This window comes from Rhinoderma darwinii, chromosome 7 (assembly GCF_050947455.1).
Source record: "Rhinoderma darwinii isolate aRhiDar2 chromosome 7, aRhiDar2.hap1, whole genome shotgun sequence".
Lineage (NCBI taxonomy): Eukaryota > Metazoa > Chordata > Amphibia > Anura > Rhinodermatidae > Rhinoderma > Rhinoderma darwinii.
In genome coordinates this window covers 56,363,100-56,379,345 of record NC_134693.1, presented here as the reverse complement: position 1 = coordinate 56,379,345, position 16,246 = coordinate 56,363,100, and the positions used below count along the sequence as shown (strand labels likewise).

General features: G+C 40.9%; 1 protein-coding gene across 1 annotated transcript in view; it reads right to left on the bottom strand.

The window, feature by feature from the left end:
- Positions 1-4,175: 4,175 nt before the first annotated feature.
- Positions 4,176-16,246, bottom strand: part of AKNAD1 (AKNA domain containing 1) — a 67,483-nt gene continuing 55,412 nt past the window's right edge. Inside the window, exons 13-15 of the mRNA XM_075832485.1 lie at positions 10,325-10,448; positions 9,003-9,111; positions 4,176-4,914 (exon numbers count right to left, since the gene is read on the bottom strand). Of these exons, the coding sequence (XP_075688600.1) occupies positions 4,762-4,914; positions 9,003-9,111; positions 10,325-10,448 (386 nt within the window). The 3' untranslated portion in view covers positions 4,176-4,761. The remainder of the gene's footprint in view (positions 4,915-9,002; positions 9,112-10,324; positions 10,449-16,246) is intronic.

Sequence of the window (16,246 nt, the reverse complement as noted above, 5' to 3'; positions counted from 1 at the left end):
TTTTGTAGTGAATAAAAAATTCATTGTTCCTTTAAGACAAGTATATTAATGCTGATTTTGTATGTCACTAAGTTAGTTATCTTTGGCCTTTGTTCTCATGTGAAGCTTGTGGAAAGAAGGAAAGGGGAGGGAGTGAGATAAGAAGGGGAGACATTCACATATGTATGTGAGTAAAAGTCCCCCATCTTAGAAGAACGATCTATTATATCCTTGCCAAGGGAAATAAGCCACCTGCAAACCTGACCTCAGCATCTAATGAAATTATAATATTATATATCATTGTATGCTATTGGCTGAATCAGAGTTATTGTCACATTGCCTCTGATTGGTTAACCTCAAGCCTACACCCCTTTTGAATGATACTATTGTAATTGAGTTTGGCAATAAACCTCAGAAGAGTATTTTAAGCATATCATCAGCGTCTGTGTGTTATTCCTCTCTTGCTATATCAATAAAACATGGTAGCACAAACCCCACAATACTCAATCAAAATGAAATAAAACATGACAACAGTTTCTTTGGATAAAAATGGCCACGGTGTTTATTAAGGGTAACCTAAGATAAAATAATTCGAAGAGAATAACCATAAATAATCGAATAAATAATAAAATATAAATATTTTGGCCAATAAAAACCAAGTCCGCCCAGCATTAGCTGGGTGACAAACCCCTCTAACAAACAACGTGACGTGAAGGAATTTAAGAACAATAGGGCGGGAGGGTGGGCGACGGTCCAATCTTCAAAAACTGGCTGCTTGACCACGATGAACTGCTCCTTTTATGTCCAATTTTCCCGCCTTTAGGATTTTATCAATGACCAATCAGCTGGCCTTCCACAAAACTGCCTGGAGATAGAATCTGCCAGAACCTGCTCATGCAATTGCACAGCTGACCTAGGTCCAATCAGCTGGGACCAACTCCAAACTGCCCAGAGACAGAAACATCTGGAAACCGGCTCGTGCCACCAGCACAGCTTACCCGGGGGACACCACGATGGTAAGTACCATTCTAATATAAAATAACAAATGGAGAAAAGAGGGAAAGGGGGAGAGAAAAACATACCAAGCAAAAAAAAACAAACATTTTATTAACAACTTATGGGGGGCCGTGCGACCATGTGTCCCCCAGGCAATAGCCTGGGGGGCCCCTGACATGATTTGAACCTGGATAATATCACTGGAGGGCGGGTATCGGTTGACCTACCCATTACAAATTTCAGTCCAATATATAATTACATCAACAACGTAAAGCAACTAGTCAATGAAAGGGGTCAGAGGAGGATGTCAGGAATCGTTCTGTCCAACAGTACTCACACAGTCAAGTAAATTGCAGCCGAATACAACGCTGGTGCTCCAACTAGGGTGTCAGAATGCACAACTTCTCGTTGCTTAGCACGGATGGCCTCTAACAGCAGATGACCAGTTTGAGTGCCATTGCTGTGTAAGGGTAACAGAAAGGCAAGACTCCTGGGGGCAAAAGAGTGCCAAATTTGGATCACTGAGCAGTTGAAATACATTGCATGGTCTAATAATTCCAGATATTTGTGGCACAAGCAGCATAAATCGATGAACCCTTCCTGTCAGGTGTCCACAGTTCAGACTGGTGGAGGTGGAAAAATAATATGGAGAATGTTTGAACAGTACCTGATACCTGTGGATGGATGTTTGAACAGTATAGTTCACCTAAGCAGTGTGGCTAACCAAGTTCATCCCTTCATGGCAGCTGATTACCCTGTGGCAGAAGGACACTTTACTGGAAACTGCGAGAAGCTATCCTGTCTGCATGTGCAAATATTCCTGCAGAACAATTTCAATACTTAGTGGAATATATGCCACGACTAATTGCTGCCTATATAAAAAAAAACTTCAACTGCTCCTTCAAACTTCTCTGTACAACGCCCACTTGGTCAAAAGTAAAAAAATGCCCAGTTAGTCATTAAGAAACTAATTAGCATAAATCTAAAATTGCTCATAACTTGCTAAAAAATGATCGTTTTTCAAAATAAAAAACACTGTTGTTATCTACATTACAGCGACGATCAGATTATGTAGGAGACAGGGCACTTATAATGTGGTGACAGAGCCTCTTTAAGACCACTTGAAGAATATTGTGTAGTTTACCCTCATGCCACCAAAAAAGCTCTGACCCTTTGAGACATGGACTCCACAGGACCGCTGAGGTGTCCTGTGGTATCTGGTACCAAGACATTAGCTAAAGATTCGTTGTCTTGTACTTTGTGAGATGAGGCTTCTATGGATTGGATTTGTTTTTCCAACACATCCCACACATGCCTGATCGGAGATCTGGTGAATTTGGAAAAGTCAACACCTCAAACCCTTTGTCATGTTCCTCAAACAATTCCTGAGTAATTTTTGCAGTGCGGCAGGGTGCATTATCCCACTGTAAGAGGCTACTGTGATTGTTGCCATGAAGGGGTGTACAGGGTCTGCAACAAATTTAGGTAGGCAGTACGTGTCAAAGTAACATCCACATGAAGCCCAGGACTCAAGGTTTCCCAGCAAAATGTTGTCCAGAGTATCGTATTGCACCGCCGGCTTGCCTTCTTCCCATAGTGCATCCTGGTGGCATCTCTTCCCCATGCGCACACATCGGGCCGTTCACATTATGTAAAAGAAAAGGGCTTATTCATCAGACCAGGCCACCTTCAAACATTGCTTAATGGTTCAGTTTTGATGCTCACATGCATATTGTAGCTGCTTTTGGTGGCAGCAATAACTATTTCAGCAATTTGTGCTAAAGTAGCTCTTCTATAGGATCGGAATAGAGGAGCTAGCCTTCGCTCCCCACTTGCAATATTAAGCCTTGAACCCCCATAACACTGTTACCGGTTCCCCAGTTGTCCTTCTATGGATAACATTCGGAAGGTACTAATCACTGCATACCACGAACATAATACGAACTAAGCCTAAGGTAGGCTTAGATACAAGGTCCAGCAGAAGAGCGCTGCACCCCCTTCAATGCAGCTGATTGGCAGGGGTCCCGGAAGTCGGACCCCGACTAATCAGCTTCAGCAGACAGTAATATTAAACTTACCCTACTCTTCGGCCGCAGTGGAGGTCCTGACTCCATCCAGGGTCGGGATGTTGTGCGCAGCGAAAGAGGAGGGGTAAGTGCTGTCAGTTACTATAGTAACAGGGGCCTGGGTAATTTATTACATAGGCCCCCGTTACTATAGATACTTTTCATTGATATGGTGCGGGGGGCCGCGGGCCCCCTGGCTTCGGGGCCCGGTCGCAATTGCGACCGCTGCGACCCTTATAGTTACGGCACTGAGCTCAGCTTAGCTCAGTAAAAATTTACAATTAAAGATGGAGCCCGCTGAGGGGAAAACTGTTAAAAAATTCATCATACAGGTGACATTATGGTAATTATTTGTCAAGCATATACATATGACCATTTATTCTGAAAATGAACCTGGAATGATAGGTACGCTTTAAAGGAAAGGGTATATTGCATAGAGATGTTTTATCAATGTGTGCATTATCTGGTGAAAGCACTTTGCCTTGATTATTTGTCCTATTGTCAGTTTGCCCGCAAAAACAAGAATCTCTGTGTATGACTAGTTTTACAGAATTTCAGAGATCACTGCTGAGCTGGGGACATGTTGAATTGCTGTTCGGGTAAAGTATCTACTGCTGGCAGTGGTGAAAAGTGGCAATGTAACTAATAACTCTAAGATTAAAAGACATGGCAGACCATTTAGATTACTGTGAAAACACAGCAACATTATAACATAATAACTTTATATACACAGGCAGCCACAAGAACAATATAAAGCTTCATTCACATCTGCTTCGGGATTCCGTTCATGGGTTCTGTTTCAGCTTTCTGTCAGGGGAACCCATGAACGGAATCCAAACTGAAACAAACGGAAACCATAGGTGACGGATCCGGATCAAATGGTTTCCGTTTGTCATCGTTGTGCAAGGGTTCCGTCATTTTGATGGAATGAATAGCGCAGTCGACTACGGTATTGATTCCATCAAAACAACAGAACCCTTGCACAACGGTGACAAACGGAAACCATTTTCACCGGATCCATCATCATTGAAATCAATGGTGATGCAAACAGAAACCTATGGTTTACGTTTGTTTCAGTTTGGATTCCGTTCATGGGTTCCCCTGACGGAAAGCTCTGACGGAACCCATGCACAGCGTCTCAACGCAGATGTGAACGAAGCCTAAGACATTTAGTGAATTAGTTATTTATAAATAACTAAATGTCCAGTCTTGTTTTATAGAATGCTAACATTTTATAATGTGTCCTCTGTTTCGATGCAGTCTAGATCTTGGAGGCCATTCTGTATGGACAACTCAGCTATTTTACATATACACATCCACGCAGACTGACTGTATGCACATCCATTGGTAAACCAATATACATATATCGACATGGCACTGTTACAAGACCTCTGCTAAGGGACCACATTAACTAAGAAAGTGCATGACAAACTTTCAGCACTCCATGATAAAACTAATAAAGTCTCTTCTTAGGTCTCAGAGATTCTTTTTATCCAATCAGAGTAAATAATTAATGGAAATCCAAACTAAATAGAATTCATTCAGCAGGCTTGTATTCAATACTGCTATTTCCCTCAATGACAGATGGATTACTTCTCTAGTCATAGTCCAGTCTAATTCTGACTTGTATTTCTGGATTGATGGTTCAGACAGCAGAACAATCTGACAAAGGATAATACAGAGTCATCTTCTAAATCATTGTCAATTTTCTAGCACTGGATTAATAAATATTGCTGTTCTTGTACATAGTATAGGAGCTCCGATAAGAAGTGGGATTAACCAAGTCTGTAGCCAATTTCTGCACCATTCTCTCTGTAGTTTTCTTCATGTTCTTGGCTGTTCTCAAAGCGTTATCCAAAACATAATTCAGAATCTGCACATAATTAAAAATAATAATAAGAGAACATAATGAACATTTTTTATAAATAATAATTATGTATATGTAACAAATACTTGTAAGACGAACCAAAAATGGCAATTCCTGTCCACATGCCCTTTTAGGGCACATGAATGTCATAGAAGGGGATCGCCTATTCGGAACCCTCTTCTTTGTAACAGTGACTACCGTTCCAGCAAACCCAGCGCGTCTATGCATTACATGGATGGTCAGTCATTGCAATGACCGTAGTATAATTTTACACATGCTCCGCTGTGGCTGCTGCAGGGAAAATGTAGAGCCATACACTTCCATTATGCTTTCCATTATAATTTGAAAGTGTGAAGATAGCCTGTTCACCAGGAGAAAACTGTGTATGTGTAGGGGAGGGTGGGCACATATTACAATTTTCTATCCTACCTTTGCATAGTTTATGTAGCAAACCTGTCTGCTTTAATTTGAAGTCTCAAAAATGTAGGCAAAGCAATAGCAATGTAAATGGCAAAGTAACATAGTTTGTAAGGCCGAAAAAAGACAACCATCCATCCAGTTCAGCCTATTATTCTGCAATGCTGATCCAGAAGTAGGCAAAAGCCTTTTGCTCATCTTAGGGAAAAATTCCTTCCCGACTGGGAATCGGAATAAATCCCTGGATCAAGGACCCATCTATAGTAATCTAGTACCCATAACTAGTAATAATATTGCACTCAAGAAAGGCAACAAGGCCATTTTTCAACTCTTTCTTAAATTTACCATAACAACTTCCTCTGGCAAAGTGTTCCATAGTCTAACGGCTCTTATAGTAAAGAATCCCCTTCTATGTTTGTGTAGAAACCTTCTTTTCTCTAGAGGCAAAGGATACCCCCTTGTTATAGCTCTTGTTCTGGGTATAAATAAATTATGAGAGAGATCTCTGTATTAACCTTTTATATATTCATACATATTTATTAGGTCACTCCTTAGCCGTATTTTTCTAAAAACGATAATGCTAATTTTGATAATTTTTCTGGGTACTGCAGTCCACCCATTCGATTCATTGCTTTAGTTGCCTGCCTTTCAACCCACTCAAGCTGTAATATCTCTGCCCAAAACTGTACACAGCAATCCATGTGCGGTCTGACCAGTGATTTATAAATCGGTAGAACTATGTTCTTGTCATGTGCATCTATGCCCTTTTCGAGGCAACCAATGGTTTAAGACTTATTTGTCTTAGCAGCAGCTGCCTGACACTGGTTGTTTCAGTTAACTGTTTACTGTCAATTAAAATTCCTAAGTCCTTTTCCATGTCAGCGTTACCCAGTGTTTTTCCATTTAGTATGTAATGGTGACATGTATTTTATCTTCCCGAATGCAAAACCTTACATTTATCAGTGTTAAACCTCATTTTCCACTTCTCTGCCCGAGCCTCCAACTTATCTAGATCCATTTGTAACAGAATACTGTCCTCCTTTCTGTTAAATTACTTTACACAGTTTTGTATCATCTGCAAAAATGTATATTTTACTGTGCAATTCCTCTACAGGGTTGTCAATAAATATATTAAACAGAATAGGGCCCAATAGTGACCCCTGTGCTACCCCCTAGTAACGGTGACGAAAGTTGATCAGATTAGTTTGACAGGTCCGATCCGTCATAAACCTATGCTGATATGGAGTTATACATTTATTCTCATTGAGATACTCCCGGATAGAATCTCTTAGAAAACCTCCAAATATTTTACCCAATAGTTACATTTACAGGCCTATAGTTTCCGTGCTCACTTTTTGAACACTTTTTCTACCATTGGCACCACATTTGTTGTGCGCCAGCCCTGTGGAACAGACTCTGTCACTTTGGAATCCCTAAATATCGGAAAAATGATTGGTCTATTACTGTGCTTAATGCCTTTAGTACACGGGAGTGTACAATGCATTCGGAAATTCTTCAGACCCGTTCAATTTTTCCCCATCATTCTGCACTCAATACCCCATAATGATAAAGTGAAAACAGAATTTTAGTAATCTTTGCTAATTTATCGAAAAGGAAAAAACTAAAATATTGCATTGACATAAGTATTTAGACTCTTTGCTCAGTACTTAGTTGAAGCACGGGCAGGGTTAACAGCCTCCAGGCTTCTTGGGTATGATGCCACAAGGTTTGCACACATGGATTTGGGTATTTTCTGTTATTCTTCTCTGCAGATTCTCTCAAGTTATGTCAGGTTGGATGGGGACCGTCGAGGGACAGACATTTTCAGGTCTCTCCAGAGATGTTCGATAGGGTTCATGTGAGGGCTCTGGCTGGGCCACTCAAGGACATTCACAGAGTTGTCTCTAAGCTACTCCTGTGTTGTCTTGGCTGTGTGCTTAGGGTCATTGTCTTGTTGGAAGGTGAAACTTCGGCCCAGCCTGAGGTTCAGAGCACTCTGGATCGGATTTTCATTAAGAATATCTCTGTACTTTGCTCTATTCATCTTTCCCTCAACCCTGACCAGTCTCCCTGTCCCAGCCACTGAAAATCACCCCCACAGCACGATGCTGCCACCACTATACTTCACTGTAGGGATGTATTGGGCAGGTGATGAGCAGTGCCTGGTTTCCTGCAGACATGACAGTTAGAATTGAGGCCAGAGAGTTCAATCTTGGTTTCATCAGACCACAGAATCTTGTTTCACACAGTCTGGGAGTCCTTTAGGTACTTTTTTGCAAATTACAGGAGGGCTTTCATGTTTCTTTTACTGAGGAGAGGCTCCTTTCTGGCCACTCTGCCATAAAGCCCAGATTGGTGGAGTGCTGTAGTGATGGTTGATCTTCTGGAAGTTTCTCCCATCTGCACACAGAATCTTTGGAGCTCAGCCAGAGTGACCATTGGTTTCTTGATCACCTCTCTTACCAAGGCCCTTCTCCCTCAATTACTCGTTCTAAATTTCTTCAATTTAAGAATTATGGAGGCCAATGTGCTCTTGGGAACTTTCAGTGCAGCAGTAATTTTTTTCTACCCTTCTCCAGATCTGTGACTCCACACAATCCTGTCTCTGAGCTCTGGATGCAGTTCTTTCCTCCTCTTGGCTTGGTTTTTGCTCTGATATGCATTGTCAGCTGTGAGACCATATATAGACAGGGGTTTGTCTATCCAAATCATGTCCAATCAAATGAATTTACCACAGGTGGCCTCCAATAAAGGTGTACAAACATTTCATAGATGAACTAGAGAAATGGGAGACCCCAGAGCCAAATTTCAAGTGTTATAGCAAAGGGTCTGACGTATGTCCATGCTAAATCTGTGTTTTTCATTTTTAATAAATTTGCAAAAAATTCAGAAAATTATTTGTCATTATGGGCTATTTGGTGCAGAATGATGTGGAAAAAATAGCATTTTTTCATTTTAGCACATGGTCTTAATATGAGAAAAAAATAAGTCCGAAGACTTTCTCAGTGAACTGTATGCCATCTGGACCTGTTTTTTTTTTTTTTTTTACTTTTTAAGGCGGCTATGTACTTTTTCCTGGGTTAGACAGCATCTAAATACTTTTGCTAGAGGGCTCTTCCATTATGTTGCCACCTTTTCATTTCTCACCTCATGATATGTGTCCTATAACTTCATTATGAAGAAACGTATGAACATAGGCATGTGTAGATGATCACTGTTTTCCACTAGTCCAGCATTCTCACTATAATCAAACGTTTATTAAAACCATCCGAAAGCAGTCTAAAATTCTTGTTATGGTGACCATACACATTAGTTGTATGTCGGTCGAACCTGTCGATTTCGGCACGACTGGCTTACCATCTAATGTGTATGGCGGCGTCCCAACTTTCCCCTGACTGCAGATGTTCGGGGAGAGAAGGATCTGGATGTTTAATTTCAACATGCCTGATCCCTTTGTTCGTAAGGAGATAATCCGCTGCCAAAGGAGCGGGCATGTGTATGGGGGAGTCGTTAGTAATAGCTATCTGAAGAGTATGGACAGCCCTATAGAGTTCTCTAACAAGTTCCTATACTTGCCCATTACATGCACTGTACACAAGTAGTCATTGCAGACACTACTACAGTCTGTTTCCATGGTTAGATGATGTAGGCTTACATGACCAGAAAAGGAATATTACCATGTTGTCTCTGTAATCTAGGTTGTTCTTGCATCTTTTTCTTTGTAAGGGTGATACAGCAGAGTAAGCCAACTGGGATGAGTGGGAAACAAAAGATTTCCCACTGGATCTGAAAAATATGAAATGCACTGATTATGCAGAACTTAGTGTAAAATGAAACATCCTTGGTAAGGCTAAATGCACACGACCGTAGAATTTATCCATAATTACGGACCTTGTAATCTCTTTAAAAATCATAAACTGTTTGTTGTTTATCTATTTTCTTCTAAAATAATCCTACCTCGCTTTTTGCCCTTTCTCAGCCCTTTAATATTTTTATTAAATCATTAAAGGGGTTTTCCCACAATTAACATTTATTACCTATACACAGTATAATATAATTGTGGGAAAACCCCTTACACTGCTTGCCAACATATTACAAGTATGTTTGTCATGAGTGGAAGGCAGTAGCTGCGTCATGATGGGCATACTCGTCAAGTTGGCTGCATGGGCACTTCTACTGTGCATGCACGATCAGGAGTGGGGCAATGGCTGTAACATAGCTGCAGCTCTGCTCTAATGGTCGTTTAACCTATTGTATGCCAAACTCAACACTGAATTCCTGTGACACAATTTATTGAAGGACCCCAGAGATTTCTGATCATATTTCCTGTTGTTAGAGCATACTAGGATATGCACTAAGTACTGCCTGTGTACTATTAACACACAGGTTAATGTACTGGCGTATAGATATACGCCAGTACACTATGTAAAGAAAAAATCCCTCCCATAAATTGGCACATAAATGAAGTATAACTTGTGTTGCAAAAACAAAGCCAAGTACATCTACATTTACCAAAAATAAAATTTAGAACCACCAAAATTGAGAGGCAAAATGAAAACATTGTTTATATCCTCAAGGCCAAAATTGACCTGGTCCTCAAGGAGTTAAAGCAAGTCTAAATAATTTACTTTGCTGGGCTAATAGAGCGATGGGCATTATTTATTACTTTGGGCCAGTATCGTTAGTACCACAAAGCTACCAGGCCACCCGTGGTTCTTCTGAGCGGAACCCTAGAATGATCTAAATTCTATTGATTAGAACATTTTGTGTGACACTATGTATTTGTAGGGCTGCTACTGTTGCGCAACTATAATGTTGCATTACCAAAGATGTCATATGGCCCTAGTCTTAGAATTACAAGAATTAGATTTTATTGATAGGGAGTGACAGGAAAAGGGCTGAGACAGGTAAGCCAAAAAGAAACAAAACAATAGCAGGTTGATAACTAGCAGTATGTGTCTACCATCCTCTTCTGTAAAGACCAATGGAAAGAACTCACCTGCTGGATGGCATGTAGTGGCTGATATTGCTGCGTATGTGATGCAGTCTGTTGGACAAACTACTCTGATGTTGTACATAGAGTGGAAGTTTGGAAGGCCACAATGACTTCTGTGTAGGATATTCTGTGTAGAAATATACGCATGTTTATTTTAAGCAGAATTTTTTGAAATGTAATCATAGCGAATAAAATATATATAGAACTATAAGGATTGTATAGAATCACAACTATGAAAATCTATACATAATTTTCTAATATAAAAAAATATTAAACCGTAAAATGGTATAAGAGGAAGGATGATGGATCAGGAAGAAAATTTTGGATGGTCCATGCATTAGAATAGCTGAAAAGAATTTCACCCTCTATAACTGCTTCAGGGTTCAACAATTTACTATGTCTCTCAGCAGTCTTCTTGCTGTATTTCTTACAAAGTAAGCTTGAAATGTTGAAAATTGGTCTGCCTCTAGCTGCACCACTCACTACAGAGTTCCAAACTGTCTCCTGAAGTGATATCAGCACAAGAACTGTGGGTGGGGTGTTTCATGAACTCGGTTCGACCAGCTGCACACAAGCCTTTGTTCACCATGCAAAGTGCCAAGCTTCAGCATAGTTGGCACTACCAGAACTAGAACACATAGTCTCTGTAAAATTTAGTGGAGGAGGGATAATGGTCATTGGTTGTTTTTCAAGATTTGGGCTAGGCCCCTTATTTCCAGTGAAGGAAATATAGAATACAGAGTCATTTTAGACAACTGTATGCTTCCAACTTTATGGCAAAAGTTTAGGGAAAAGGCATTTCCTGTTGAAGAATTACTGTGTCCCAGTGCACAAACTAAGGTCCACAAAGACATGGTTTAATGAGTTTACTCTGGAGGAACTTGAGTGGCCTTCACAGTGTCCAGTGCACAACCCCCTCAAACACCTTTGGGATTAATTGGAAAACCAATTCTTCTAGGCCATAATCAGTACCTGAGATCACAAATGCTCTTTTATCTCAGTGGGTTTAGATTCCTCCAGACACACTTCAAAATCTCGTGGAAATCCTTCCCAGAAGAATGAAAACTGTTCTAGCTAAAAAAGGGGACCCAATTCCATATTATTACCTTCGCTTTTGGAATGGGATGTCCAACTATCTCATATGGTGTGATGCTCAGGTATCCACATACTTTTGGCCAGATAGTGTATTTTGGAGGCTCGGTTCTAATTTTCTGAGAATATGCATTCGGTTGTAGCCCATAGTCAAAGCAACCTAGCCTACCCATTATTAATTTCCTTTTATTGCTACATATGAGGCTAGGTCTTCATAGTGATAAGAAAAAGCTGTATAAAAACACATGCAGAGCCCCTCAAATGGCAATATGTAGAGATATGCTCACTTTTTATAGTTGTGTGAAAGACACAACAACGTATATAGACCTGTAGGTTGCTGTTGAAGGTCTCAGAATACTCACCGATGAAGATAATCAAAGTTTGAAATTAATCCTGTGAGGAAATGGACCTGGACCATACTTTAACCCCTGTTGGAAACCAGAAATGGAGTCTATGAAACGTGAATAATATTGTTCTTGATTTAAGCTAAACTTTATAACGCGTTTCAATATTTGGTACCTCTTCATCAGATAAATAATCTGATAAACTGTCTAAAGAAGAGGTGCCAAACCTTGAAACACATTGTAAAGTTTAGATTCAATAAAGAACAATAATATTCGAGTTTTAAATTTCCAGTTCTGGTTTCCAACAAGGGTTGCTTCTGGTCCAGGTCCTTTTCCTTTTCGTCACTGTTAACAGAATTTTATCAAATTCCAACTTTAAATCCCATTATGGTTCTTGGCTAAGAATAATGGTGCTCCAGCCTGCTAAAGCGTTTCACTGGTTTTAATTGCTTTTTGCATAGCTTTTAAAGCACTAATAACTAAAAACACATGGTATTAAAATATTCATATAATTTTATATTACATATTTTACTAGATTACAATTTTTTTCTTATTGCTGTTATATATATATATATATATATATATATATATATATTAGACAACAGTAAAAGCCAAGTTAGTAAGAAAAACAATAATGCAAAGTGGAACAATAGATCCATGGTAAAAGTGGTTCATAACCTCGACTTTTTTATTTACCTGCATACATTCTCCATTTGGTCTTTATTTGCAGAAGCCATTTTGTATTCCTTTTAAAGTACAGGTTCTTTAACCCCTTCCTGACATTTGTCATATGGATACATCATGGAAAGCTACTGCTTCCTGCATTTTGCCGTATATCCATACGACAAATAGTGGACACCGGCTCAGTGCCACCAACCCCGGTTGTACACCCTGGAGTAATGGCGAGGACCGAAGTTTGCTCCGATTCCCACCATTAAAGAGGCTCTGTCACCAGATTTTGCAACCCCTATCTGCTATTGCAGCAGATAGGCGCTGCAATGTAGATTACAGTAACGTTTTTATTTTTAAAAAACGAGCATTTTTGGCCAAGTTATGACCATTTGTGTAGTTATGCAAATGAGGCTTGCAAAAGTCCAAGTGGGTGTGTTTAAAAGTAAAAGTCCAAGTGGGCGTGTATTAGGTGCGTACATCGGGGCGTTTTTAATACTTTTACTAGCTGGGCGCTCTGAAGAGAAGTAACATCCTCTTCTCTTCAGAACGCCCAGCTTCTGACAGTGCAGACCTGTGACGTCACTCACAGGTCCTGCATCGTGACGGCCACATCGGCACCAGAGGCTACAGTTGATTCTGCAGCAGCATCAGCGTTTGCAGGTAAGATCGACTTACCTGCAAACTCTGATGCTGCTGCAGAATCAACTGTAGCCTCTGGTGCCGATGTGGCCGTCACGATGCAGGACCTGTGAGTGACGTCACAGGTCTGCACTGTCAGAAGCTGGGTGTTCTGAAGAGAAGAGGATGTTACTTCTCTTAAGAGCGCCCAGCTAGTGAAAGTATTAAAAACGCCCCGATGTACGCACCTAATACACGCCCACTTGGACTTTTACTTTTAAACACACCCACTTGGACTTTTGCAAGCCTCATTTGCATAACTACAAAAATGGTCATAACTTGGCCAAAAATGCTCGTTTTTTAAAAATAAAAACGTTACTGTAATCTACATTGCAGCGCCTATCTGCTGCAATAGCAGATAGGGGTTGCAAAATCTGGTGACAGAGCCTCTTTAACCCTTTAAATGCAGCGGTTAAAAGCGATCGCTTAATTTAAGCGGTTTGCAGCTCATCGGCACCCCAGCAATAAAATTGCCGGGGTGCTGGTGGCTGCAAAGGCAACCAGAGGCCAAACACTAGCCTCCCGGTATGCCTAGTACGGAAGCCTTTCAGGCCCTGCCCAGAGGTGGAGCCTATAAGGCTTCCATAGCCGCCGGAAAGATGGCGCCAGCTCAAGAACTGAGCCGGCGTCATCAGTGGTGGATGTCAGCTGTATGAAACAGCTGACATCCAACTCTAATGGCAAGAACCGGAGCTAGCTCCGATTCCTGCCATTAACCCCTTAGATGCAGCAATCGAAAGCGATCGCTGCATTTAAGGGGTTTGCAGCTCATCGGCACCCCAGCAATGAAATTGCCAGGGTGCCAGTGGCTGCAAAGGCAACCGGAGGCCAAATACTAGCCTCCCGGTATGCCTAGTACGGAAGCCTTTCAGGCCCTGTCCAGGGACCGGGCTTAAAAGGCGTCCGTAGCCGCTGACAAGATGGCGCTAGCTCCGATTTCTGCCATTAACCCCTTAGACGCAGCGATCAAAAGCGATCGCTGCATCTTAGAGGTTGGTAGCAGATGGGCAGCCCTGCCATGCAATTGCCAGGCTGCCGACTGCTGCTATGGCAACAGGAGGACTAACAATGGTCTCCTACGCTGCCATTACAGAAGCCGATCAGGCCCCGCCTGGAGGCGAAGCCTAATCAGCTTGCTGTCAGGGAATGACTGACAGATCTAATACATAGCACTACATAGGTAGTGCAATGTATTAGAAAAAAAATCTAACAGTTGGACCTTCAAGTCCCCTAGTGGGACCAAAGAAAAGTGTAAAAAAAAAAAGAAAAAGTTGTAAAATATATAATAAAAGTTTCAAGTGATACAATCGCCCTTTTTCCCTTATCAAGTTCTTTATTATTGAAAAAAATTAATAAACCATATATATTTGGTATCGCTGGGTCCATAACGGCCTGAACTATAAAAAATAACGTAAAAAACAATGCCAGAATTTCTGTCTTTTGGTCTCTTTGCCCAACAAAAATTGGAATATAAAGTGATCAAAAAGTCGCATATATACAAATACGGTACCTATAAAAACTATAGCTTGTCTTGCAAAAAACAAGCCCTCATACAGCTCCGTCATCGAAAAAATTAAAAAGTTATGGTTCTCACAACATGGTGACAGAAAAAATACACCGGCCTGTGCATAAAGGATTGCTTCACAGTGTAACACACATCTATGGATTATTTTGGTTTTTTTACCCCATTATTATACCACCTGACTATGCCCCTGATGTACTCTGCCCAGCTTACATGTACCCCCACATTATACACTGAAATACTAGTAAAACTCCAAACAAAACTACTACCAAGCAAAATCCACGCTCCAAAAGTCAAATGGCGCTCTCTCCCTTCTGAACCCTACAGCATGCTCAAACAGCTGTTTACTTCCACATAGATGGCATCGCCATACCCGGGAGAACCATTTTAACAATTTTTGGGGTGTGTGTCTCAGTGGCTCAAGCTGGGCATAACATATTTGCAACTGAAATGGCATATCTAGGAACAATTTAAATTTTTACTTTGCACCATTTGCAGCCAGCGCAATAATTTATGGAAAAGACCTATGGGGTGAAAATGCTCACTACACCCCTTAATAAATGCCTTGAGGGGTGTAGTTTCCATAATGGGGTCACTCACTTCTCACGGGTTTCTTTTATTATTTCACATCAGAGCCCTGCAATTGTGAAACCATACTGTGTAAATTGCCAAATTAGGCCTCAACTTCGCATGGTACTCTTTTACTCCTGAGCCCTGTCAAATGTCCAGGCAAAAGATTAGGGCCACATGTGCGGAGATTCTAAAACCAGGAAACACAGCATAATAATTAGAGAGCTGTTTTGTTATGGTGGCACAAGCTGGGCACCACATATTGGCATATCTATGGAAAAAAATCCCATTTTGACTCTGCAACATCGAGTGCACACTAATTTCTGCAAAACACCTGCAGGGTTAACATCACTACATGCCTAGGTGAATACCTTGAGGGGTGTAGTTTCCAAAATGGGGTCATTTCCGGGGGGTTTCCACTGTTTTGGTACCACAGGGGCTTTGGAAATGCGCCATAGCGCCCAGAAACCAATCCAGCAAAATCTGCACTCTAAAAGCCAAATGGCGCTCCTTCCCTTCTGAGCCCTACTGTGTGCCCAAACAGCCATTTATGACCACAAATGGGGTATTGCCGTACTCGGGAGAAATTGCTTTACACCTGTTTGGGTTCTTTTTTTCCTTTATTTGTTCAGAAAAATTTTGAGCTAAAGCTACGTCTTATGAAAGAAAAAGGATTTTTTTTAATTTTCACTGCCCAATTCTAATAAAATCTATGATACACCTGTGGTGGTCAAAATGCTCACTACACCCCTAGATCAATTCTTCTAGTGGTGTAGTTTCGTGAACGGAGTCACTTCTGGGGGGTTTCCACTATACTGCTACCTTAGGGGCTTTGCAAAAGCGACATGGTGTCAAGAAACCAATCTACTGAAATATGTGCTCCAAAAGCCAAATGACACGCCTTGCCGTGTACCCAAACAGCAGTTAATGACCACATATGAGGTATTTCGTACTCTAAAGAAGTTGCTTTACAAATATTGGGGTTCTTTTTTCCCTTTATTTGTTGAAAAAATTTGAGCTAAATCTACGTCTTATTGAAGAAAAAGG